This window comes from Jaculus jaculus, chromosome 3, assembly GCF_020740685.1.
Source record: "Jaculus jaculus isolate mJacJac1 chromosome 3, mJacJac1.mat.Y.cur, whole genome shotgun sequence".
In the NCBI taxonomy this organism is placed as follows: Eukaryota; Metazoa; Chordata; class Mammalia; order Rodentia; family Dipodidae; genus Jaculus; species Jaculus jaculus.
The window spans coordinates 108597144-108621738 of record NC_059104.1 but is presented as its reverse complement, the minus strand read 5'-3'; the positions used below and the strand labels follow the sequence as shown (position 1 = coordinate 108621738).

General features: G+C 40.0%; 1 protein-coding gene across 1 annotated transcript; it reads left to right on the top strand.

Moving 5' to 3' along the window:
• The first annotated feature begins 328 nt into the window (after positions 1–328).
• Positions 329–24227, top strand: C3H11orf65 (chromosome 3 C11orf65 homolog). Its single transcript, XM_045146494.1, has 8 exons — positions 329–378; positions 5581–5670; positions 12975–13028; positions 13159–13359; positions 15154–15281; positions 16680–16850; positions 19098–19153; positions 23962–24227. Exons 2-8 carry the CDS (start codon positions 5590–5592, stop codon positions 24063–24065), a joined length of 795 nt encoding a protein of 264 aa, XP_045002429.1. The 5' UTR covers positions 329–378; positions 5581–5589; the 3' UTR covers positions 24066–24227.
• Positions 24228–24595: the final 368 nt, after the last annotated feature.

Here is a 24595-nt window from a genome sequence, read left to right as displayed (position 1 = left end):
ATGGCCCAAGATTTTTAAGATCCTTGGTTGAAATAAATAGGCTTTCTAATATATGGGAACCAACTTCAAAGGCGATCACTTTGACTTCCCTTCCCAACCCCCTTGCTTCGAAGGCACTGACAATCTCAGGGAGAGCGCTTTGAGCAGGACAAACCATCTTCTCGTGCTACTGCCCTGGATCCTTAAGGCTTCCTGAAAGCGGGGGGACTGGGGAGCAGGGGGCGGGGCTTCGCAGTCACTGCAGCTCCACTTACGTCATTTCCCTTTTGCTGTGTTACCAAGGAAACGAGCGGAGCCAGGCCAGCGGAGATTGGCAAGTGATGTGATTGTGCCCCGGCCCTCGGCCGCCCCTGTCTGCGGGCCGCGCCCTCACGCACGGTGTGTTCCCGGAGCCCTGCGGGCCTCGGCCGCCTCTCCGGGCGCTGGCGTCAAGGCCCCCCGCTGGGCCTGCAGGAAAGCCCGCCGAGCCCGCTAGCAGTCACGTTGCACGGCTTAGGTGTCCTCGCGGAAATACTTAGGGAGGGAAAGGGGAGGGACGTTTTTAAGGAGCATGTGAGTTGGGTGGATTTTCTTGTTTATTGGGGCTGCTGCCTTTTTCCGAGGTGGGGTCTCAACGTTAGTCCAGGCTGACCTGAAACTCACTCCAAATCCCAGCGATCCTCCTCCCTCAGCCTCCGGGTGCTGGGACTAAAGACTTGGGTCCCGTGCACGGCTGAGTAGGGTTTTTTTTTTTTTTTCTTTTGGTCTTTCTGTGTGGTTTTTTTTTTTTTTTTTAAATTTACATCTTCACAGTATAAAAAACCACACATAAATGTGAAAAGCAAAATTTAAAAAAACTGATGAATGCTGGCGAGATGGCTCAGCGGTTAAAGGCACTTGGTTGCAAACCCTAATGATCTGGGTTCATTTTCGCAGTCCCTGCATAAAAGCCAAAGGCCCAAAGTGGTGCACACATCTGGAATGAGCTTGCAGCGGCAGGAGGCCCTGGTGTACCCATACACACATTCTCTCTTTCTCGCTCGCGCTCCCTCTCTCTCTCTGTCCTTGCAAAAAAGTAAATAAACAGTATTTTAAAAACAAACAAACAAAAAACATGCCTGGCGTGGTGGCGCACGCCTTTATCCCAGCACTCAGGAGACAAAAAACAAAACAAAAACTTGATGAAGACAATGAAAGGTTTTGTTTACTAAACAAACCGGAGTAACGAGAACAAAATAAGTAAACGTTGTGAGTCCAACCTTTTTGGTTGCTTGCTTGTTCTTTTCTTTCCTTTCCTTTCCTTTCCTTTCCTTTCCTTTCCTTTCCTTTCCTTTCCTTTCCTTTCCTTTCCTTTCCTTTCCTTTCCTTTCCTTTCCTTTCCTTTCCTTTCCTTTCCTTTCCTTTCCTTTCCTTCCTTCTTTCTTTCCTCCCTCCTTCCCTTCCTTCCTCCCTCCCTCCCTTCTTCTTTCTTTCTTTCTTTTTTTTTTTTGAGGTAGGGTCTCACTGTAGCCCAGGCTGTCCTGGAACTCACTATGTCTTCTCAGGGTGCCCTTGAACTCGCGGCAATCCTCCTACCTCTGCCTCCCAAGTGCTGGAATTAAAGGCGTGTGGCACCACGCCCAACCGAGTCCAACACATTTTAAGATAGGTTTATAATTTTTACAGTAAATGAAAAGGCTTTTTCCTGTGAAAAAAGTTATTAAAAATTTTTTTTGGTTCACTTTTATTTATTTGTTTTTGAGAGTGACAGAGAAAGAAGCAGATAGGGAGAGAGAGAGAGAGAGAATGGGCGCACCAGGGCTTCCAGCCACTGCAAACGAACTCCAGACGCGTGCGCCCCCTTGTGCATCTGGCTAACGTGGGACCTGGGGAACCGAGCCTCGAACCGGGGTCATTGGGCTTCACAGGCAAGCGCTTAATCACTAAGCCATCTCTCCAGCCCCCAAACAGTTATTTTTAATTTGGGACATATTTCCCAATGTAGATAATACACTTGCAAACTCTTTAATCTCTGAATGTGCAAGTCACACTGTGTGTAGTAAAATAGTTATTCAAGCAATAGTTTAATAGCACTTCTTAATCTTAGAATTATGAAGTATTTGCCCACTAGTTTATTCCTCGTATTAGACATAAGAAAGGGCCTTGTGATCTAAAGTCAGCAACTGGTCTCCCCTCACCTTCTGTTCTAGACTGTATCCATTTACAACTACTAAAAGAATTTTATATTTAACTTGCCCTCTCTTATACCTTTAATTTCTCTTTTATTACTGGATGTTACTAAACACCATGTTAACATGTTTATTGTCTCATATTTCTCTGCCCCGTGTAACACTCCAAACACTGAAAAAAAATTTTTTTTGCACACCTGTGTGGAGAGCAAGGGAGCACTGGGACCTCTAAAAACTAGCACTAGATGCTTACACCACTGTTTGCATCCAGCTTATGTGGGATGCTTGGAAATTGAACACTGGGCCAACAGGCTTTGCAAGTAAGTGCTTTTAACCAACAAGTCATCCTCCAAGCCCCTCCGAACACTTTATTGTACCTGCTTCCCTCTTCTTTAACACTCCCCCCATCCCATTTTCCTTTCCCCACTCTACGGAACCAGTAGTTAAAAGATCACCAAGTTGTGGTGGTAATCCCAACACTCGGCTGGCAAAGAAGTCTGCAAGTATGCACTCACGTATGTGCATGTAAAGATATATGTATGTCTATATACAAATACAATTCTGTATAAATTATGTGTTTTTTTGTTGTTTCTTGACACGTAAGAAAAGACCTGGAAGAATCACAGAATCACATATCTATTAATAGAGATAATCTCTGAAAGAGTGAGAGAAATGGAAGTTGGGCAATTTTTACTTTTTATTCTGTATTCTACATCATTTGAATTTGTATAGTTACATGATAACTGTTAGAACAAACAAATATCTATAGTAATAGATAATATTGAGTTTTAAATAGTAATGAGATATAAAGTATGGAAGGCTGTTTATTTTATTTATATCTTTAATGCTATTAAGTTCTCCTGATTCTATGGTCATTTGTGAGTAACCAAAATAAATATATTTTGTATATGGACCAGTGAAAAAGATGTGGACCAGAAAACAGAAGAAGGCTGGAGAGCTTGCTCTTGCCTGCAGGCACTTTCCTGGAAAGCCTAACAGCCCAGGTTTGATTCCCCAGTATCCATGTAAAGTCAAATGTACAAAGCGGTACATGGATCTGAAGTTGGTTTGCAGTGTTTAGAGTCCCTGGAGTGCCCATTCTCTCTATCTCCTATCTCTCTATATTTCTCAGCTCACAAATAAATAAGTAAAATAACTTTTTTAAAAAAAGAAAAGAAAACAAGAGGGGTAATACCTGAGATGAATACCATGTTTCACAACCATTTTTCTCATATAGCTGACAATTTGATGTTTTTTAATGTAGGGTCTCATTTAGCCCAGGCTAACCAGGAATTTGTTCTAGTCCCAGGCTGGCATCAAATTTATGGTGATCCTATTATCCCTGCCTCCTGAGTGCTAAGATTAAAGGCATACACCACCACATCTGGCTAAATTTTGATATGATTTTTAAAGTTATGATAAGTTTCAAATAGCAAAACTATCCTTGGTATGCATGCCTTCTAATGATAAACTGACAGTATCTTTACAAGTTATTAAAACTGATTGTTGTACACACAGAGAAAAGATTTTTCCTAAAGTACCTTATAATACACAGATAAGCTACATTTCTCCACTTGCTTGCTAGAAAAAAGGTTTCTTTAAAAATAATATCCTTTGGGCTAGAAAGATGGCTTAGCGGTTTAGGAGTTTGCCTGTAAAGCGTAAGGACTCATGTTCAACTCTCCAGATACCATGAAAGCCAGATGCACAAGGTGAGGCAGGCACAAGGTTGCACATGCCCACTTGGTGGCACAAGCATCTGGTGTTCAATTTCAGTGGCTGAGGCCCTAGTGAGCCAACTCTCCCTCTCTCTCACTCTCTCTAAAATAAAGGTTAGTAATAATAATAATGATATCCTTTGCCTAAAATTAACAATTTTTAAACCCCAGGAACCTTATTCTAATAGTTATTTGTAAACTAAGAGAATAATTATGCTTAAAATATTCATGAATGGGGATGGAGAGATGGCTTAGTGATTATTGGTGCTTGTTTGGAAAATATTCATGAGTACACAGGAAAAAGTTCTTATTGTGGAAAATAGTTTGTATTACAAAAATAGATATAATTTGGGCTGGAGAGATGGCTTAGGGGTTAAGCGCTTGCCTGTGAAGCCTAAGGACCCCGATTCGAGGCTCGGTTCCCCAGGTCCCACGTTAGCCAGATGCACAAGGGTGCGCACGCGTCTGGAGTTCGTTTGCAGAGGCTGGAAGCCCTGGCGCGCCCATTCTCTCTGTCTCGCCCTCTATCTGTCTTTCTCTCTGTCTGTCGCTCTCAAATAAATAAATAAATAAAAATTTTTTAAAAAATAGATATAATTTATTGAATATTTATGTTGATTTAGAAATTGTATTAATTTTTTTTTCCTGAGTGAAGTGATACAGTCTTCACAATTCTGGGGTAATACTATGAGTCCTAATATTTTGCAAATGAGTGACCTAACATTTCTTTTTCTTTTCCTTGTTTTTTTTTTTTTTTTTTAGGTGAGGTCTCCCTCTAGCCCAGGCTGTCCTGGAATTCACTATGTAGTCTCAGGGTGGCCGCGAATTTACAGCAATCTTCCTCTACCTCTGCCACCCAAGTGCTGGGATTAAAGGCTTGTGCCACCATGCCTAGCCCTAAGTTTGAATAAGTAACTGATGCATGATTTCCTGACTTTAAAAAAAAATATTAAACTATACTATCTCTCTGATTTATCTATTACTAATTATTTGTTGTTGTTGTGTGTATATAGTTTAGCATGCAAATGTGTGTGAAAGCCACAAGTCAATCTTGGGAGTTTTGAGACAGGGTCTTATTGGACTGGAGCTCACCAATTAGACTAGGCTAGCTGGCCAGTGGGCCTCAGGGACCCTCCAAAGCTGAGATTTCAGATGTACACCACAACACCTGTCATTTTAATGCAGCCATTGGAGATCCAACTCAATTCCTATGATTGCAAGGCAACCACTTTACTGACAGCTATCTTGCCACTCCCTCTATTGCTAAATTTTTGCAAAGTGAACAAAATTATATATTAGAGTGATTTTTCTTTGCTCTTTCACAGTCAAACTTCATTTTTTAACAATTTAATATACTAGCCAATAATTTAATGCAATAGGTAATATAGTTAAGAAAGACTATAATTATTATCTCCAATTCTAGGTTAGAGGCTGTCATAGTCAGTTCCACAATGCTGGGATGAATAGTCAAACCAGACACAATTTATGGGAGGAAGTAATTCATTTCAAGCTTACAGATCCAGGGAAAGTTACATCAACACTGAAGCTGGCTCCCTTTCACAGATCCAAGCAGAGAGAAAAACCACCAGCAGCCAGCAAACACCTAAGAGCAGCACATTGCTTGCTATGCCCTTGGGCTAGAATCAGATTTGCTGGGAGTGACATGCCCCCTCATGTGCCACCATGCTGGGCCATTCTTGCTTATTTTCTTCTAGGACAATAAAATGGCTGAGAAAATGACATCAGTCAATAAGATGCGGGAAGCCGCTGCAAGAATCATTCAGAGATCCTGGAGAAGTTCCCTTGTGAGTTACTTAGCAGCTTTACTGAGAAATAGTTTACATATCACAAAAATCATGTGTCTAAAATGTATGCTTCAATGTTTATTTTTTTGTATATTAACAGAATCTTATATCACTTATCACCATAAAGGCTGACTTTCCCACTTCAAAAGGTTACAAGTAATTTTCTTGTTAGCTTCACAAATATTTCTGAGTGGGCTCAGGCACTCTGATAATGGCCCACCAAGGTATCAGTGATGGGCTCTGAAATGCTTTATTTCTTGACTTGGGTGCTACATTTGAAAGCAGGTGTTAGGGATATATTTATTCATCAACTATTTATTGAGTACCTATTTTTGAGGAACTCATAATTTGATAATATATTTGATCTGGATTACCATGCCACTTACTTATTGTGCTTTCATAGGGATGAAAATGTTGTCAAAAGTATAAGTAATTGTTCATATTGACTTACCTAGCTGGGTGACAGCCAACAGCTAAAATGACTTCACTTTTTCTTTCTAATAGCAATACTCTGTGTCTGGAGGTTTTGTGTGAAGTTGTATAGCTTGGCTTCTAGTACACAAGATCACTGTTGTATCAATTAATGGAGCCTTGCAAATCTTCCTTTATTTGCCTCTAGGAAAGAAGTAAAACTTGTACAGTTGCCTATCTACTTCCAACATGAAAGTATGTAACTCCTTCTGCTTGCTGTAGGTTTCCGTGTGCTTTGACTGTCACTGCTCACCCCTGTCCCTTTGCTTCCGAGTGGGTGTGGGCCCTTACAGGAGAATGAACTTCTTATAGGCAGAATGTTGTTAGATCTTGTCTTTTCAGACCACTGAGCCAGTCTGTGTATTTAATTGGAGAATTTAGACTCCAATTTCCAGGTTAGCTTTGATAAGAAAAGATTTGTTTCTGTCATTTTGTTGATTTTCTTGTAATTGTTTGAATTTATCTCTATACTTTTATTCATCCTTGTGGTTTGGTGATGTTTTATTGTTTATTTTTTCCTGCCCTTCTGGGGGGATTTATGTGTCCACATGCTTTCATGGTAGTAGTTATCTCTTGTTCATTTTTTGGTGTAGGACTTCCTTAATTTTTTTTGAGGGTGTTGAGGTAGGGTCTTACTTGAGCCCAGGCTAACCCAGAATTCACTAAGTAAGTGTCAGGCTGGCCTCGAACTCACTGTCATCCTCTTACCTTGGACTCATGAGTGCTGGGATTAAAAGCATGCACCACCATGCCTCGGACCCTCAGACACAATTTGTTAGGCTGGTCTGGTAGCAATGAATTCTGTCAGCATTTATTATTGTCTTGGAAGATTTTTTTTTTGTCATGGTAGGGTCTCAGTCTAGTCCAGCCTGACCTGGAATTCACTATGCAATCTCAGGCTGGCCTCAGACTCACAGTCATCCTCCTACCTTAGCCTTCCAAGTGCTGGGATTAAAAGCATGTACCATTATGCCTGGGTGGAAGATACTCTTTTTTAAATTATTTTTTAAGGACATTATTTGTTGATATAGTATTCTTTGAAGACTTAGACTATGTCATTTTATTTCCTCATGGTCTCTAAGGTTTCTACTTAAAAATCTACCATTAAACCACATGTGACTATCCAAATATTTCATATAATCTACAGCTTCTCAAGGTTCTTTTGATTAGTTCATACATAATATCATTTATGTCTGAGCTTTTTAAAATATATTTTTATTTATTTACTTATTTATTTGAGAGAGAGAGAATGGGCATGCTAGGGCCTCTAGCCACTGCAAAGGAACTCCAAATGCATGTGTCCCCTTGTGCATCTGGTTACATGGGTCCTGGAGAGTCGAACCAGGATACTCTGGATTTGCAGACAAGTGCCTTAACGACTAAGCCATCTCTCCAGCCCTGTCTGAGCTTTTTATATCCTTATGTTTAAATTTTATCAATTATAAATAAAATATAGCTGATTTAATTTTGCTTAATCCTAAATAGTGCCTTTTAAAAGGCACATTTAGGTTATTCTGTTTATTGTAATTACTATATTAGTGGGTGTATGACTGTTATGTTGCTGTTGTTTTTCTACTTGCCTATCTCTGTATTTTCCCATTTTTGCCTTGATTTGTGTTCATTAATCATTTAAAAGTAGTCCCTTATTTTATTCTCTTTCAAATTCTTAGTTAATTTGATTGATTAAGGATAGCGCTTGCTTGTTTGCTATTTGTCCTGCTGAGAAGTGAGTGACAGTCTCTCTTCCATTCAATCTGGCTGGGTTACTCTCCTCACTAATACCAACCAAACATCTCTCACAAGAATGGGATGAAACCTAGGAGAGCATGAGCTAAAATTAACTAATTCCTCTCTTATATAGCTTATGCCAAGTGTTCTCTCACAGCAACAAGAGAAAAAAGACTGATCCACATAGAAAGGTTATAAAAGGTAGTTTTCAAAGATAGAAGAATTGCTTCAATTTGCCCTAATATGAAAAGTAGATAAGGTTTGTAAATCTATGAGATTTCTCCATAACTAATAACTGCTATTGTTTATTTAGTGCCCTCATTCTCCAGGATCTGTTTTAAGTCATCTACAGTATAAACTCAGCTAGTGTTTATCATAGTTGTGTGTGAAAGCTATTCTCATTGCCTTTTTATAGAGGAAGAAACAGCACAGACATGTGAAATGCCTGGTCCCCAGTCCCATAGCTACTAAGCACTGACAATTGAATGCAGATAATATTATGCTATCCACCATGTTCTTAGCCAGAAAGCTGCAATTTGTTCTTTGTCCACGTTACTCTGGAGAACAGAGGCAGCTAAGCTATAGCTACAGATAACTTTATTTACAGGTGTTTGTGATGCTATTATAAATTTAAAGGCAAAACTCTTTGTGGAATAATAACAGTATTATTTGGCTTATCAAAGGAAATGGAATGGATGATAGTTCTAAAATGCAGCTCATATATATAAAATCTATTTTATGGTTTTATTTTTGTGTCAACTACGAAATCAGCTAATTAGAAATAGAAAATCCAGTTTTACCCATAAAATCTTATGTATTTGAATCTTTAGAATGTTGCTGTATTCAAACACTTTAAAAGTCTGATTGATTTAAGAAACCAAGGGGAACCTCATCAGATAGTGAGATATATTAATCCTAAAGAGGTAAGTATGCTATTTATTGATATAGCATCTTGCTTTTTTTCCTAAAAATGTGTACTTTATCAGCTCAATGTGATCAGGTTTGTTTTTGTATTGTATGATATGTGCATGTTCATGCAGATGTATGTGCCCCATTCACACGTATTTAAAGGCCAGAGAACATCCACCTCCTGATCCTCCTACCTCTGCCTTTTCTGCAGTTTCCTACTAGCATGAATCACAACCTGCTGGGCATTCTCTTCTGTTTCTTTTCTGTCTGCTTCTTTTTGTAAGAAATATTTATTTATTTATTTGTTTGTTTGTTTATAAGAGAGAGAGAAAGGTCATGCTAGGGCCTCTAGCCACTGCAAACAAACTCCAGCCACGTGCACCACTTTGTACATTTGGCTGACCTAGGTACTGGGAACTTGAACCTGGGTCCTTAGCATTTGCAGACAAGTGCCTTAACTGCTAAGCCATCTCTCCAGCCCCTGCTCTGCTTCTTGAGACAGAGTCTTGCATTCAATCTGGAGCTGCCATTTTTTGGTCAGGCTAGCTGACTAACAAGCCTCAGCAATTCTTCTGTTTCTGCCCCTCTCAGCAATCAGGTTACACACACATAAAGCTGGGAATGAAACATAGATCTTCACGCTTGTGCAGCAAACACTCTTACATCTCTCCAGCCCCTGCTTTTAAAAACATTTTACTTGAAACATTACAGACACATTGAAAGTTCATAAAGCAAAATTATATTGCTAAATGACTCACCACAAAGCAAACACCATGTAACTACCACCTAGATCATCAGGTGCTCATGCTGTAAGCCATCCACTGTGGGGCCTTCAAGTTATTGCCAACCCCTTCCTTCCAAAGTAAGCACCATTTGGAATCCACACATCATGCTGTAATTATCTGTCCCTCTGTCTATCTAGTCATCCATGTATTTACCATCTAATCCTATATTAAGCCTTGGGGTACACAACTATTGATTCAACATTCTTTTACAAGATGAAAATATTTATGGAACTGTGTCGCGACCACCTCGACCAGCAAGAATGACGCGACCCGAGAGCTCTTCTTTAAGCAGTTTATTCAGGAACCTTGAACAATCTTCTGACCCCGGGGAGAGCCGACCCACAAGCTAAGTGGTCCTGCACTAGCCAACCCTAGTGAGCCACGTGGCCCATGCAGATAGGTCCATGATTAAGGAAGCAGAATTAGTTAAGCAGCCTCAGCCAAATAAGGACTTGTTTCTCCCAGAGAGTGCTTGCTATCGGGCTAGCGGAAGGCGGAAGCCGACACCATCTTTAGGGCACGGCACATTGCAGCTCTCCACAGTTCCCCCTTTTCATTTTAAACGAAACAGGTGAGAGTAGAGGTCTGAGCTCTGTAGTGAAATCCAGTACCGATTTTTCCAGAGGCGGGAGTAAGGATGGATATTATGGGGAAAGGACGGTACTAACCTGCTTTCTCTCAGACATGCTCTCCTCTAGGCTGCTAACTGCAGGCGGCATACCTAGAGTGCAGTGCTTTGCCTCGCAACCTGAACGTGCTGAGTATTCTAGCTCTTCATGACAGCAAGCCATGCATAAGGGGACTGTCCTGCCTCAATGGCTGTAAAGGCCTGAATAATCATAGCTGCATTCCTTTGCTGTGTGACCCTCATCTTGCATAGACACCACAGGCCCACCAAGAAGGCCAGCACCAGGAGACCAGCTAGCAGAAGGATCTTCATGTTGGACTTTTCTGGTCAGTCTCTCGGGCACCCACACTGGATCCTGATGATCCTGCGGAAAAACACAAACAGACCCTCTCGTCCACGTCAATACAGGATCAGGGCCATGCCACGTTCCCGTGAGCACATCTTTCCATTTAACACATTAGGGTACTTTTCTTAACTTTTAAATTCTTTGACAAAAGCAGCTCCTGAAGAGCCAAAACAATTGGGTGCGAATGAGAAGCGCCCATAGTTACTTTTACCTTTAACTCTGCTCACTGGTCCGCAGTGACTTTACTTTCGGTTCGCTATCACCGCGAACTCTTCTTCGCTCTCTTTTTATCTACAGAGTAGAGCACAAGTTGTCGCTTCCCCGCGATCTTTATTGTCCCACCTTACCTTAGGGAACTTAACAGTGCTGCCCTGACTGCAAAAAGTTCTGAGCCTCCTTCGAGAGAGAGGTTCCCCATACAGGCCACCACTTGTCGCGACCACCTCAACCAATAAGAATGACGCGACCCGAGAGCTCTTCTTTAAGCAGTTTATTCAGGAACCTTGAACAATCTTCTGACCCCGGGGAGAGCCGACCCACAAGCTAAGTAGTCCTGCGCTAGCCAATCCTAGTGAGCCATGTGGCCCATGCAGATAGGTCCATGATTAAGGAAGCAGGATTAGTTAAGCAGCCTCAGCCAAATAAGGACTTGTTTCTCCCAGAGAGTGCTCGCTATCGGGCTAGCGGAAGGCGGAAGCTGACGCCATCTTTAGGGCACCGCACATTACAGCTCTCCACAGAACTGGATAACTGTCATAGTTGAACAACATTATGAATGTATTTAATGACATTGATCTACCTACTTAGTGGGTAAGGTGGTAATTTCATGTTATATGTATTTTGACACAATAAAATTATAGGTAAAGAGAATTAGTACAAGCCTAATATCTAATTACCTGGCATTCTAAAACAAATTGGAAGACATTCCTTCTCAATTTGTTTCCTAGAATTTTTTTTCACATTGAATGCCATTTGCTTCCTTAAATTCTCATAAGGACTTCCTAGGGAAGCCACCTGTGTTGGAAGGCTTTCTTTGTGAGAAGATTTTGAATCACAAGTTCAATTTGTATGAATAAAGGTGTATTCCTGTCATATTTATCTTTGTGACAGCTTTGATGAGTTTCATTTTTTTCTATAAGAATGTCTGTCTAAATTTTCAAGTATATTAAAGCTTGATATATTTTTTATAATATCCTCTTGTGATCTTTCTAAAGCCTTAGAATTTGTAATAATTAATTTATTTCATTCCTGGTTAATTGTCTTCTCTTTACTATTGATCAATCTCCTGGAGTTTAAAAAATATATTTTATTCATTTATTGCTGAGAGAGAGGGAGAGAGAGAGAGAGAGAGAATGGTTGCACCAGGGACACTCCAGGCACAGCAAATGAACCCCAGACAAAGGAGCCACCTTGTGCATCTGGCTTACATGGGTCCTGGGGAATGGAACACAACATTGGTTAGAGTCTGCCACTTAAGAGTTGTTTACTGCTTCTATAATCCTGGGGAGTGAAACATTTTAAGTTTCAGTTCTCTCAGACTTGAATAAAATATCTTGAGCCTCCCTCCTCCCTTCAGGAGGGAATATTTCAACCTGGAGGAATTTGCTTAAACAACAGAGTATCTTTGTATATGTTTGTCATCTGCATATCACTGGTGAAAATTCTTCTCATACTTTTTATTCATTTTGTTCATTTTCTGATTATGGACCCCATTTTCTCTTCCTTCTGCTTATTCTTCTTCTCACCACCTCTTTGGACAGGTTGTAGAGCCTCTGGGAAGTAGAGTCTTGCTGGAGGAAGTATGTCATTGGGGCAGGCCTCGGGGTGTTAAAGCCTAGCCCTGTTTGCCACACAAAGATCCTCTTTCTACTTCCTCCCTGCTGATATAAAGATATGAAGTCCAGATAGTTCCCCTCTCATGATGAAACTTCCCTTCAAAACTATAAACTGCAAATAAACCTTTTCTTCTATAGGCTACTGCTATTCAGGTGTTTTGTCCCAACAATGAGAAAAGTGATCTGGTGTTACACTTGAGCTGACCAGTCACAATTGTTCTTTTGAATTCACCTGTAAATATAATATTTTCTACATAAGTCATATGTTTGAGTACTTTTAGTTTCTGTTTTATGAATAGCAAATCAGTTAAGTTTACTATTTATATGTTGCATAAAATTAAATGGTTGGCATCATTCTTCTAATTATTATTTGGGGTATCCATAAAAAATTACATCCTTAATTCTCAAAATATTTAATGATTTAAAACAAACCTTTGAGTCATCTTCCTAGCACTTAAAACAAATTATTTGCAATCTGCTCACCTCCCTAGCTATGAATAGGTTGGTAAATAATCGATATCAGCAAGCATTTTTAGATAACAGAATGAGAAGCAGCAAAACGATGTGTTCAGAATATTGAACAGCAGTATATTTCCTTACAGGCAGAGCTTCTAGATGCCGCTGCTGGTATTCATGTACGATTCAGACTAGGTGGAGTAAGTATACTTAAGTCCTTCATTGGGAGCTTTAAAACACATTGGCATGGAATTTAAATGATAAATTTTTTAAAAATGTAAACCACCTCTGCAGTTGCATTACAATGGTCTTGAACTTTTCCATCTACAGGTTACATTTCCACCTGAGATATACTATAAAATTTTTACTCACCGACATATTGAAGATCTGTGTGCAAACAGCCCTAGAGATTACACAAAACTTCCAGCAAAATACATATCTCATAACAAAAATGACCAAATTGAGAAAGAGGATTACAGTGGCTGGTATCGTCGTATAGAAAACAATGGCTGGAGGCCTGTCTCTAAAAGAGTAAGAAAAGGGAAACAGTGGTAATTTCTAATTTATATATTTCAAAATCCATCTACACACACACATACACACACACACATACATACACACACACAAATATGTATATTTTAATTATTTTTGTTTTTCGAGGTAGGGTCTCACTTTAGCCCAGGCTGACCTAGAATTCACTATGGAATCTCAGGGTGGCCTTGAACTCATAGCAATCCTCCTACTTCTGACTCCCGAGTGCTAGGATTAAAGGTGTGCACCACCCCACCTGGCTCAAAATCCATCTATATTTTAAAAATTAATTTTAAATTTATAAAACAACTATTTAATTGATTAAATTTAAGTTACCTACTCTGGGATTCTTGATTTTTAAAATTTATTTATTTGTGTGTGTATTAATGCAGGTGGACATGTGCCAGGCACACATGTAGAGGTCAGAGGAAAATGTTTGGGTCAGTCCTCACTTTCTACTTTGTTGAGGCAGTGTCTACCACTGTTGTTAACTAGCCTGTCTCTTGGATTCTCTTGGCTCTACTGCCCTTCTTATTGGGTATACTGGATTCACAGAAGCCTGCCACAAATGCTGGATTGTGCATGGGACCTGGGGATACAAACTCAGACACAGAAAGTTCTTTATCCACTGAGCCATCTCCCCAGCCCTTAAGATGATTAATTCTAAGGATTGTAATTTATCTATTATTTTAAGTTTTTTTTGTTTTTATTTTTATTTATTTGAAAGCAACCAACAGAAAGAAAAGAGGTAGAGAGATAGAGGAGAATGGGTGCACCACAGCCTTCAGCCACTGCAAACCAACTCCAGATGCATGTGCTGGTTTACATGGGTCCTGGGGAATTGAGCCTTGAACCAGGGTCCTTAGGCTTCACAGGCAAGTGCTTAATCACTAAGCCATCTCTCCAGTCCCTATTTTTTTCACACTTTTAATAATCAGCTTTGAAATTAGGTCATCTTTACATAACCTCTGGCACTCTTCAGATTATCCACTCAGTATACTGACTATAGGATGGGTTGTACTTATATAGTAAGTATAAAATGTTGAAAATAACCACGATGTAAAGTCACTCACTCAACAAGCTTTATTGCCTATTAGTTGTGTGTTTAGCATTGTTCCAGATGACAAGGGTACAATGGTTAAAACAAACAAACAAACAAAAAGCCATAGTTCTCTCTTTTATGTAGTATTCCTTTTAACTGGGAAGAGAGTTGAGTGAGCAGTATCTTTAAGTTCAGAGCAGTAAGTACATGAAGTAGTTCAACAAATCAGACAGACAGACAGCATTGTGAGAGGCAGCAGTCTTCAGCAATTAGCTGGTGTGTTTCTAAGTGTAGGGATGGGACTAACTGAAAGTGAGAAAATAGGCAACCAGTTTGAACATGTCTATGGAGGCAGCCACAGACTTGGGTCATGATAGAGGTACTTGTCTGAAGTGTGGATATATTCCTTGAGGGTTAGTCATCAAAAGCCAGCTGCATTAAGGGTAAGGACAGGTTCATGCACAAGAGATAAGATTATGAGATTATTCTGAGATTATATTTACTGTTTATTGACTTACCAAATACACCAATAGTTGTTAAATATTTCAGGACACAAGTACTTTTTCAGAGTTTCTGTAGCATGTACTTCTGAAAATTCAGTGTACCATCCATCTCTCAATTAGAACTCTCTTGAAAAGTTTACCCTCTCTTGTGTTCCTATATTGCCATATTCCTGTTGAACACATTGAAGAGCTAGAGAACTTCACAGTCAGTATTTCAACATTGTTTATATTATTTTCATTTCTCTTTAGTTTTGGATACCAGATGAATATGAAGTAGAAAGTAAAAAGGAATATGAATTTCATTTTTCTAAATTGAAAAGAAGGCAAGATTTAGAAAAGAAAAGGAAAATTAAAAAAGTACAATGGATGAGGAAAATGTAAGTAAATGAAATGCTCAGTCTTACTAAAGAAGAGTACAGTATTTTACAAAAACAAAGCAAATTAAGAGAACTTTTTACTACTTAATTTCAAGACTTATAATGCTACTAGAATCATGACATTTGGATACTGGCATAAAAATAGACATGTAAGTCAGATGTGGTGGCTCACGCCTTTAATTTCAGCACTTGGGAGGCAGAGGCAGAAGGATCACTGTGAGTTTGAGGCCTCCCTGTGACTACATAGTGAATTCCAAGTCAGCCTGGAATAGAGCGAGACCCTACCGCAAAAGAAAAAAAAACAAAAGACATGTAGGTGAATCGAGCTAACTATAGAATTGAGCAATAGACCCACACAGATACTATAATTGATTTTCAACAAAAGTAGAGAGGGTTTTACTTTAGAAAAGATAGTCTTTTCAACAAATCACATATTAAAACATAGAAAAAAAATGAACCTTAACTATTATCTCTTATACAAAGTTAATTCAAATTCATGTCTAAACATAAGAACAAGACAGCTGCTCATAGACCCTCACAGTAGAGCTGACTGATTTTGAGTTCAAAATCAAAAACTATAAATTTCCTTTTACCTATTTCTTTCTCTTCTTTGGCCACTGGCTGAAATTCTAATACACATGCACATCCTGATGCTTTGGAGCTTACCCAGCTTTTAATTTTATTTTTTTTTGGTTTTGGTTTTTCGAGATAGGGCCTCACGGTAGCTCAGGCTGACCTGGAATTCATTATGTAGTCTCAGGGTAGTCTTGAAGTCATGGTGATCCTCTTACCTCTGCCTCCCAAGTGCTGTGATTAAAGGCATGTGCCACCATGCCCAGCTTCTGGACTTTTTCTTCAACAAATTTCCTTTGCCTTAAAAATAAAATAAATAATAATAATGAGAACAAAACCATTCAGCATGTAAAATTAACTGAACCAACCTAGAAAGCTAAGGCAGATCAGCAGTTGTCCTGGGGAAAAGAAGGACGGAAACTTCTATAAAGCAATGATTATACATGCAAATTATATATATATATATGGTCAAAGTGCAAAGTATATGACTTAAATATACAGCTTGTGGTGCATGAATTGCATCTCAATCATTTTGTAAAATGAAAAAAAAATTAAGAACATGCACATGACTCTGTATCATAAAAATGAAATGTGATTTTTTTAGGTGAGGACTCTGGAGTTAGTGTGATTAAATTCCTTTTCTCCAAGACAATTCTATCACAAAAAGTGATCAGTCCTGTTTGGATACGTCTGAAGCATACAAGATGAAAACTTGATTTGACGTATGAGTCATTTTAATGTGCCAATAGCAATAACATTATAAGTTGCATCCACTCCCAGTTGCCTACTGCCAAGGATCTCTGTCTCTCCCTTTCTTCTGCTCAGGTACTACATGGGAAGCCTCGAGGCCAAGGCAACACATGGTGAAACTATAGGTCTAATTCACACCGCAACAAAGGGGCTAATAAAAAGCATTGAGAAGGGCGGGATAGATGCTGTGATGGAATGGGAAGTAGATGAAGTGCTGAACTGGACAAACACTCTCAACTTTGAGGAGTAAGTGCATCTCTGTTCTTAGGGAACAATGACAGCCATATGTTTGAATAAAGATTCCCAAGTTTTAAAATGCGTATACCTCATGTTTCCAAATTATGTACTGATTTCAGCTCATTCTCTGATTTGGTTTCATAATTTGGCACCAATTAGGAAACATAGAAAGCAAGGTTTTCCACTATACCATGGACAACAAACATTTTAAATGTAATCAAGAGTGAATATTTGGGAATATACCAGGTGCACTCACAACCACAAGCAGATTTTCTGCCACAAGATCAAACTTTGTGAGACTTTCCCCTAGCTAACTGTAGGCAGCAGGCAGAAGCACACTTTCCTTCCTATTTATGGACTTCACAGTTTGCTTTCCTAGTAGGTCTCAAGAGGACTCTAAGTTTGTAACTAACTTAATGAAACCGTGTTTGCTGAAAATTGGGGTTTGACATTTTTCCCTTCAGGAGAGTTGGTGGCCAGAAATTCCATGGATGCTAGCCTTCAAAATGTACAAACAGTTCTATAGCAGGACAATTAGAATGGCATACATGCTCTGAACACTTATAAGTAACTTGGTGAAAACTAATTTCTTCTCACACACTTTTGTCCCAATGCTTTGTCATAACAGATGGCTGCTTTCCTGGGATGAAGTCATGTGCATCTTCAGATGTACACTGTACCTGACAACTAAATATATTATTAATATGAATATTCATTTTGAGGGACAGAGCCCCCTTTACCCTGGAACTCATAGACACTGAGTACTTTGCACATTCTGGTATTCAGAAAGAAGTTAGAATGTAGAATCGTCCACTACGCTGAGTCATGCATAATGTCACATGACAGCTTCCATGACTGTATCTGGCACTCAGTGAAATGGATTTTTAGCTACCTGTTCTTCAAGATGGGTACTTCTCTGGGATCTTCTATCTCACAAAACTGCAAGTGAATTAGGGGATTAGCAGCTATAAACTCCTAATTTCTGGGTATTCTTTTTTATTGTCTTGGCAAGGGCTATTTGGACGTGCATGTTATGGAGAGCAACCTGACGGTGCTCCCTGATGTCTAAGCCATGCAGTTATGTGGCCTAAGAAGGGGCTTTTCCTAGACTCTTAAAGTGTTAAAGCTGCATTCACAAAAGAGTTAATTACCCCACATATCCTTTATTCTGCAATCACCTAAAGACAAGGAAAGGTCAGCTGTATGATACAGACATCATAATGATGCTAAGATCAGACCCAACTTTGTTTTTAAAAATTAGATTTCCTGGGCTGGAGAGATGGCTTAGTGGTTAAGGTGCTTGCCTGCAAAGCCAAAAGACTATGGTTAGATCCCCCCAAACCCATGTAAGCAAGATGCACAAGGTGGCACATGCATCTGGAGTTTGTTTGCAGTGGCTGGAGGCCCTGGCATGCCCATTCTCTCTCTCTCTTTCTCTCTTCCTCTCTCGCTCTCTCAAATAAAAAAAAATAGATTTCCTATCAATTACTATTGGCAAATCCTTTTTAAAATGTCCTTTTAAGTAAATAAAATAAAAGCCATGTTCACTGATAAAGAAGCTATCTGCTACAGGCCTTAAATATGATTGTGTATAAGAGCTTAGCATGCTCTAACATGAACAAGGGCCAATATCTTAGTTCCTTGAAGTGAAATGAAAAGAAGAAGTTACTGCCTTTTTTAACAAAAGAAAACCCCCACCATGTAACCCAGGTTATTCTCCCAATTGCCATATAGCACAGGCTGCTCATAATTCTCCTGTCAGTCTTCTGAGTGCTAGATTTTCATCCATCTCTTTTTTTTTAAACATTTTTTGTTCATTTTTATTTATTTATTTGAGAGTGACAGAGAGAGGGGGAGAGACAGATAGAGAATGGGCACGCCAGGGCTTCCAGTCACTGCAAACGAACTCCAGATGCATGTGCCCCCTTGTGCATCTGGCTAACGTGGGTCCTGGGGAATAGAGCCTTGACCTGGGGTCCTTAGGCTTCACAGGCAAGCGCTTAACCACTAAGCCATCTCTCCAGCCTCTTAATAGTGCCCCTGAGCAACTACTGAAAACATAAGATTTGTCTAAGTTTATGGTTCAGCAGACTGAATTGCCTACTAACAGAACCAGAAAAGAAACTATGTCACCTTCTATGTTCTTAGGAGTGCCCCCTCCCCCTTTCTTGTATGTTACTATTAAGCTTGTATAATACATTAACTTATTACTTACTACTAAGTCAATTTAATTTAATGCCCATATCATGTGTATAGGTATATTGCTAATTGGAAAGAAACTGCTACAAGCAATTCTTCATCATGCCTCAGAGGTAGGTGATTTTTAAAATATATATATATTTATTTGAAAGAGAGGGAGAGGCAGATAGAGAGAGAATTGGCTCACATGAGCCTCTAGCCACTGCAAGTGAACTCCAGATGCATGCTCCACCTTTTGCATCTGGCTTACATGGGTACTGTGGAAAAAACCTGGGTCCTTAGGCTTTGCAGGCCGGCACCATAACTACTGAACCATCTCTCCAGCCCCTAAGGTAGGTAATACTTTAGGGGAAACTCTTATGTGCCAAAATAACACACTTTGGGTCTGTATGTGTTTCTAATTAACATTTCATTCAGTATCCTGAACCGTACACTGCCAAGTCATGTTTACCAGTATGATGCAGTTACCTTCTTGTTGCTGGCACAAAGCATCCAACCAAAAGCAGCTAATAAAAGGAAATTTGTTTATTTGTCTTATGGTCTTGAGGGGAAGCTCCTTGATGGCAGGGAAAGATGGTGGAGCAGAGGCTGGATATTACCTCCTTACCGCAGCAGGTACCAAACAGTAGCAGGAGAATGAACCACAGTCTAGTAAGGGGGAGCTAGGCACCCCAACACACACCTCTTCCAGGCAAGGCCACACCTCCCAAATTGCCATCACATGGTAACCTAGCATTCAAAACACATGAGTTTCTGAGGGATACCTAATTCAAACCACCATATTCTGTCCTTGCCCCCCATAAACTGATGGATATCCACGTTGTAAAATGCAATGCATTCAGTCCAACTTTACAGTCCTTAAAATCTTTATCAATCCCAACATTGTTAAAACATTCCTAAAGTACAAGCTCTCAACTCGGAGCTATAAAGTGAAAAACACATAATGGCACAAAGTAAACATTCAAACTGCAAAAGATGGCAATGGGCATAGCCAGGAAAGACTGAACCAGCGCAAGATCTAAAATAAACAGGGCAGGGCTGGAGAGCTGGCTCAGCATTTAAAGAACTTGCCTGTGAAGGCTGGGGACCCATGTTTGACGCTCCAGATCCCACCTAGGCCACATGCACAAAAAGGTGAGGCAAGTGCAAGGTCACTTGTGCCCACTAGGTGACGCAAGTGTCTGGTATTTAATTACAGTAGCTGAGACCCTGGTGTGCCAATCCTCTCTTATTTTCTCTCTCTAAAAATAATAATAATAAAATAAACAGAGCAAACAGCAAAACTTGTCCATGTCTGACATCTCTGACCAGTGACAAAGTCTTTGGAGTTCCACTTCTGCCCCTCCAGCTGGGCTGCGCACAGCCGGGGGAACCAAACATCCTGAGCCGGCAACTCTCCTTGGCAGCCATCCCATAGTCCTGCCATCTCCTGGAGTCACCACTCCAACCAATGGTTCTCCTCATAGCTGGATTGGGTCTCCACACAGGCATTCCAACAATGCTGCCTCACACGTCCAGTGGCCATTCAAAAAAAAAAAAAAAAAAATTGAGCACTGTAGCACATAGTTTTAATCAATCCCAGCACTCTGGAGGCAGAGGTAGGAGGGTCGCTGCGAGTTTGAGGCCACCATGAGACGACATAGTGAAGTCCAGGTTAGCTTGGGCTAGAGTAAGACCCTACCTCAAAAAGGTGAAAAAAATTAAATAAATACAATAAAATAGAAGGAAAATTTCTTTTACTTAGGGTTGTATATAATTTTTTGTTAATTTGCATATCTCATGGTTGCAGTAGTGATCATCAATGAGTGAACTTTCTTTGACAAAATAAATGCCTCAAAATCTTGGAAAATATTTTAAAGTTATATGCCTCTATTATCATTGTAGTGGTTAACAATACAGAAAACCTAAAACCCACATTAATAGCATGTTGAAGAGCATCACTGTACCACAGGAATCACAACCAAAGGCTACATAGGGTATTGATCAGACCATGAGTTCTGTCCTGCTTTCTTTCTTTCCTTCTTTCCTTCTTTCTTTCCCTCTTTCTTTCTTTCTTTCTTTCTTTCTTTCTTTCTTTCTTTCTTTCTTTCTTTCTTTCTTTCTTTCTTTCTTTCTTTCTTTCTTTCTTTTTTTTAGGTAGGGTCTCACTCTACCTCAGACTGACCTGGAATTCACTATGTAGCCTCAGGGTGGCCTCGAACTCCTGGTGATCCTCCTACCTCTGCCTCCCGAGTGCTGGGATTAAAGGCGTGCACCACCACGCCCAGCTTGTCCTCCTTTCTTGTGAGAAGCAGACATAAGATTGTGGAGTCTGGGTTTAATGTGGGGCTCTCCTATTTGTTGGTTGTATAATCTTGGGCAAGGTAAATAGCTCAGTTTTCTCACATGTAAAATATCAGTTAAATTTCCTAGCTCACAGGTTGTTATGTGAGAACCTGGACGAGTGTCTGACATGCTAAAGAACTTAAGATAGTGCTTGGCACATGGTACATATTCACAAATACGAGCTATAATTAGCATTAACCTGTGCACTTATTTCTAACTCATTGCCACCACCCCAGGCCATGGAGCTTTGGCAGTGGCTCCCAAACTGATGTTCTTCCAGTCCATACTTCACACAACATATAATGTAAAATCTTAGCAATTGCAATGCTGAAGTTGTATACTAAAGTACTTGATAAAATTAAGTCACTTGATTTCCAAAACAACCAAATGAAATGGGTTCTATTACCTGCGTATTTCAGAGGAGCAAAGATACTGTTGTTCTCTCAGTCTTCTAGTCAGTTGGTGTGAGGATTTGAACAGAGGCAGGTTAGCTCAGAATCCATGCTTTGAAACATTTCAACACTACAGCCTCTACCACTGGCTGTGCCTAACCATCTATGCTCACATACTCTATTCTTCCCCTCACTCACAGCACCTCATTTTACTGGCCTCATGATTGTTCTCCAAGCACAACCTGCAGTTTCTACCTTGGAAGATGTATTAGTAACTGTCTCTTTTACTGAGACAAAATCAGCTTACGGGAGCAAGTGTTTATTCCAGCTTCAGTTCCAGGCTATAGTCTCTCAAGGCAGGGAAGGCATGGTGGCAGGAACTTGAGGAAGCTGGTCATATTCAGTGCACAGTGAGGAAGCAGAGATTAATGAAGGTGGGGTGCTCAGCTAGCTTTCTATTTTTCATTTATTTATTTGAGAAAGAGATGCAGATTGAGAGAGAATGGGTGCACCAGGGCCTTGAGCCTCTTCTAATGAATTACAGATGCATGTACCACCTTGTGCATCTTGCTTACATGGGTCTTGGGAAATCAAACCTAGGTCCTTTTGCTTTGCAGGCAAGCACATTAACCACTGAGTCACCCCTCCAGCCCTCTCTCTCTCTCTCTCTCTCTCTCTCTCTCATTTTAAAATACATATACAGTCTAGGAACCCAATCAATGGTATTGTATTGTCCACAGTTAGAGTGGGTATTCCTATCACATTTAACCTTAGATGATCCTTCACAGGTGATTATACAAACCACCCAAGGGGGTTAATGGAGTTGATGGATCTCTAAAGAAATTTTGGTAATTATCTTTACTAGAGGGTAGTAAATTCAAAGCTTTGTTTGATATAGAAATCCCAGTACGTAGTTGGTTCCCACTGGATGATCAAATATGGAAGAAATACTACAAAAAAGAGAACAAAATAAGTTGTAAAAGATTACTTTGAGGGCTGGGGAGATTACTCAGTGGGTAAAGTGCTTGCAAGCCTGATCACTTGAGTTCAGATCCCCAGGACCCATGTAAAGCTGGATGTGTGATATGTCTGTACTCCATCATGCCTACAAAGAGAAAAGAAGCAAACAGGAGAATCCTAAAGCTCATCTCTAACCTTGAGAGCACAGTGGGCAGTGAACATGCAAAACTATTCCTCAAAACAAGGTGAAAGGTGAGGACCAACACTTGAGATTGTCCTCTGATGTCCATATGCATGACATGGCATATGAGCACCTGTATTCTCACACACAAACATGCATGTCATGTATATACACCCACACAAATAAAAAATTAGTGTTAACAGAAGAAAAGGTACAACATGGCAGTTGGAAGAGCCAACGGGCCAGTGAAGGTTACTCTAGTGAAGACTGGCTTAATTGAAGGCAGTGAAAGTAATGGTGCCATTAGGAGAGGCATGGCTGCCACCTTTTCAAGCATCAAGAGAATATATGGGAACTTGAACTCTGGGGAGGGAAACAGCACCTCTTCATTTGGGAATATAGAAACAACAGTTAGTTATGGAGAGCTAATGCCAAACCTATGTTAAGTTCCTGGCATATACCATCACATTTAATTCTCACAAGAATGAAAGGCAGGTGTTGCCATGATCCCAGTTTCACAGATAAAGACACTGATACTTCAATAATTACCCATATTTGCACAGCTAGTCATTTGTGGAGCAAATCTTGAGCCTAGGCTCTGCAGACTTTTTTTTAAAAATTATTTATTTATTTATTTGAGAGCGACAGACACAGAGAGAAAGACAGATAGAGGGAGAGAGACAGAATGGGCACGCCAGGGCTTCCAGCCTCTGCAAACGAACTCCAGATGCGTGCGCCCCCTTGTGCATCTGGCTAACGTGGGACCTAGGGAATTGAGCCTCGAACTGGGGTTCTTAGGCTTCACAGGCAAGCGCTTAACCGCTAAGCCATCTCTCCAGCCCTCTGCAGACTTTTGCAAAGATGGACAATAACAGATTGATGGTGAAAGAGGGATGAACAAAGAAATTTGGGCACTGGGTTTTCAGTTACATAGTGTATAAAGAGATCTATTCTCAGAGTGGTGAAAGGAATATGGACTATATCCTCCCTGATATGCAGTAGAATACTGCATGAGTTTGTCTTGTATTTGACATCTAACTAATCATTTTTCCATTGTCTCCAGGTTTCAGGTTTGAGCAAGCAGCAAACAACATCTTCGACCATGAATATACGTCAGAGGAACCATCTGAAGCCCCAGATAGTTCTTACTATGAGCAAGTTTACTGAAACACTGAGGTTGCTACATTAACACCAGATTCCACTTACGGGGTGTAAACATGGAGTAGATTACTTTCTTTTATGAGTTATGGCCCTTCAAATCCTGTGATTACCAGTTAAAACCAACGACAGCTTACTCCAACTACAATGATGAGTGTGCATTCTTTACACCAACTCTAGCCCAGGAAAGTAAGAAGACTGGACAAATATATTACAACAGATAATGGTCATGGAAAATGCAGAATTTCTTCTTGGCATTCTGAGAAACTTTAGCATCCTAACAATCACTTAAAATAAAGATACTGTGTTTTGCATTAAAAAAATACTTCAAACAGATATTTTCCCTTCAGTGAAATCATTTAAGCAGAGTGTTGTGGAAAAAATTCCCCAGACATATTGACACTCAGAGACATTTGGACAGAGAAGAATTATTTATGCCAGCAACTGACACCAGACATCTCTGTAATGGCATCCTGGGTTTAGACATGCGGGGCTTCTTATATCTTTCATCTATAGTGGATGCAAGCAAGCAAAAGTCA

What these genes read in the sequence shown, in the direction of transcription:
- C3H11orf65 (XM_045146494.1), top strand. Translation starts at nt 5,590, where the DNA reads ATGGCTGAGAAAATGACATCAGTCAATAAGATGCGGGAAGCCGCTGCA. An exon ending in GGAGGCCTGTCTCTAAAAGA is followed by an intron (nt 13,360 to 15,153) that starts GTAAGAAAAGGG and finishes ATTTCTCTTTAG; the next exon opens with TTTTGGATACCAGATGAATA. An exon ending in TTCTTCATCATGCCTCAGAG is followed by an intron (nt 19,154 to 23,961) that starts GTAGGTGATTTT and finishes CATTGTCTCCAG; the next exon opens with GTTTCAGGTTTGAGCAAGCA.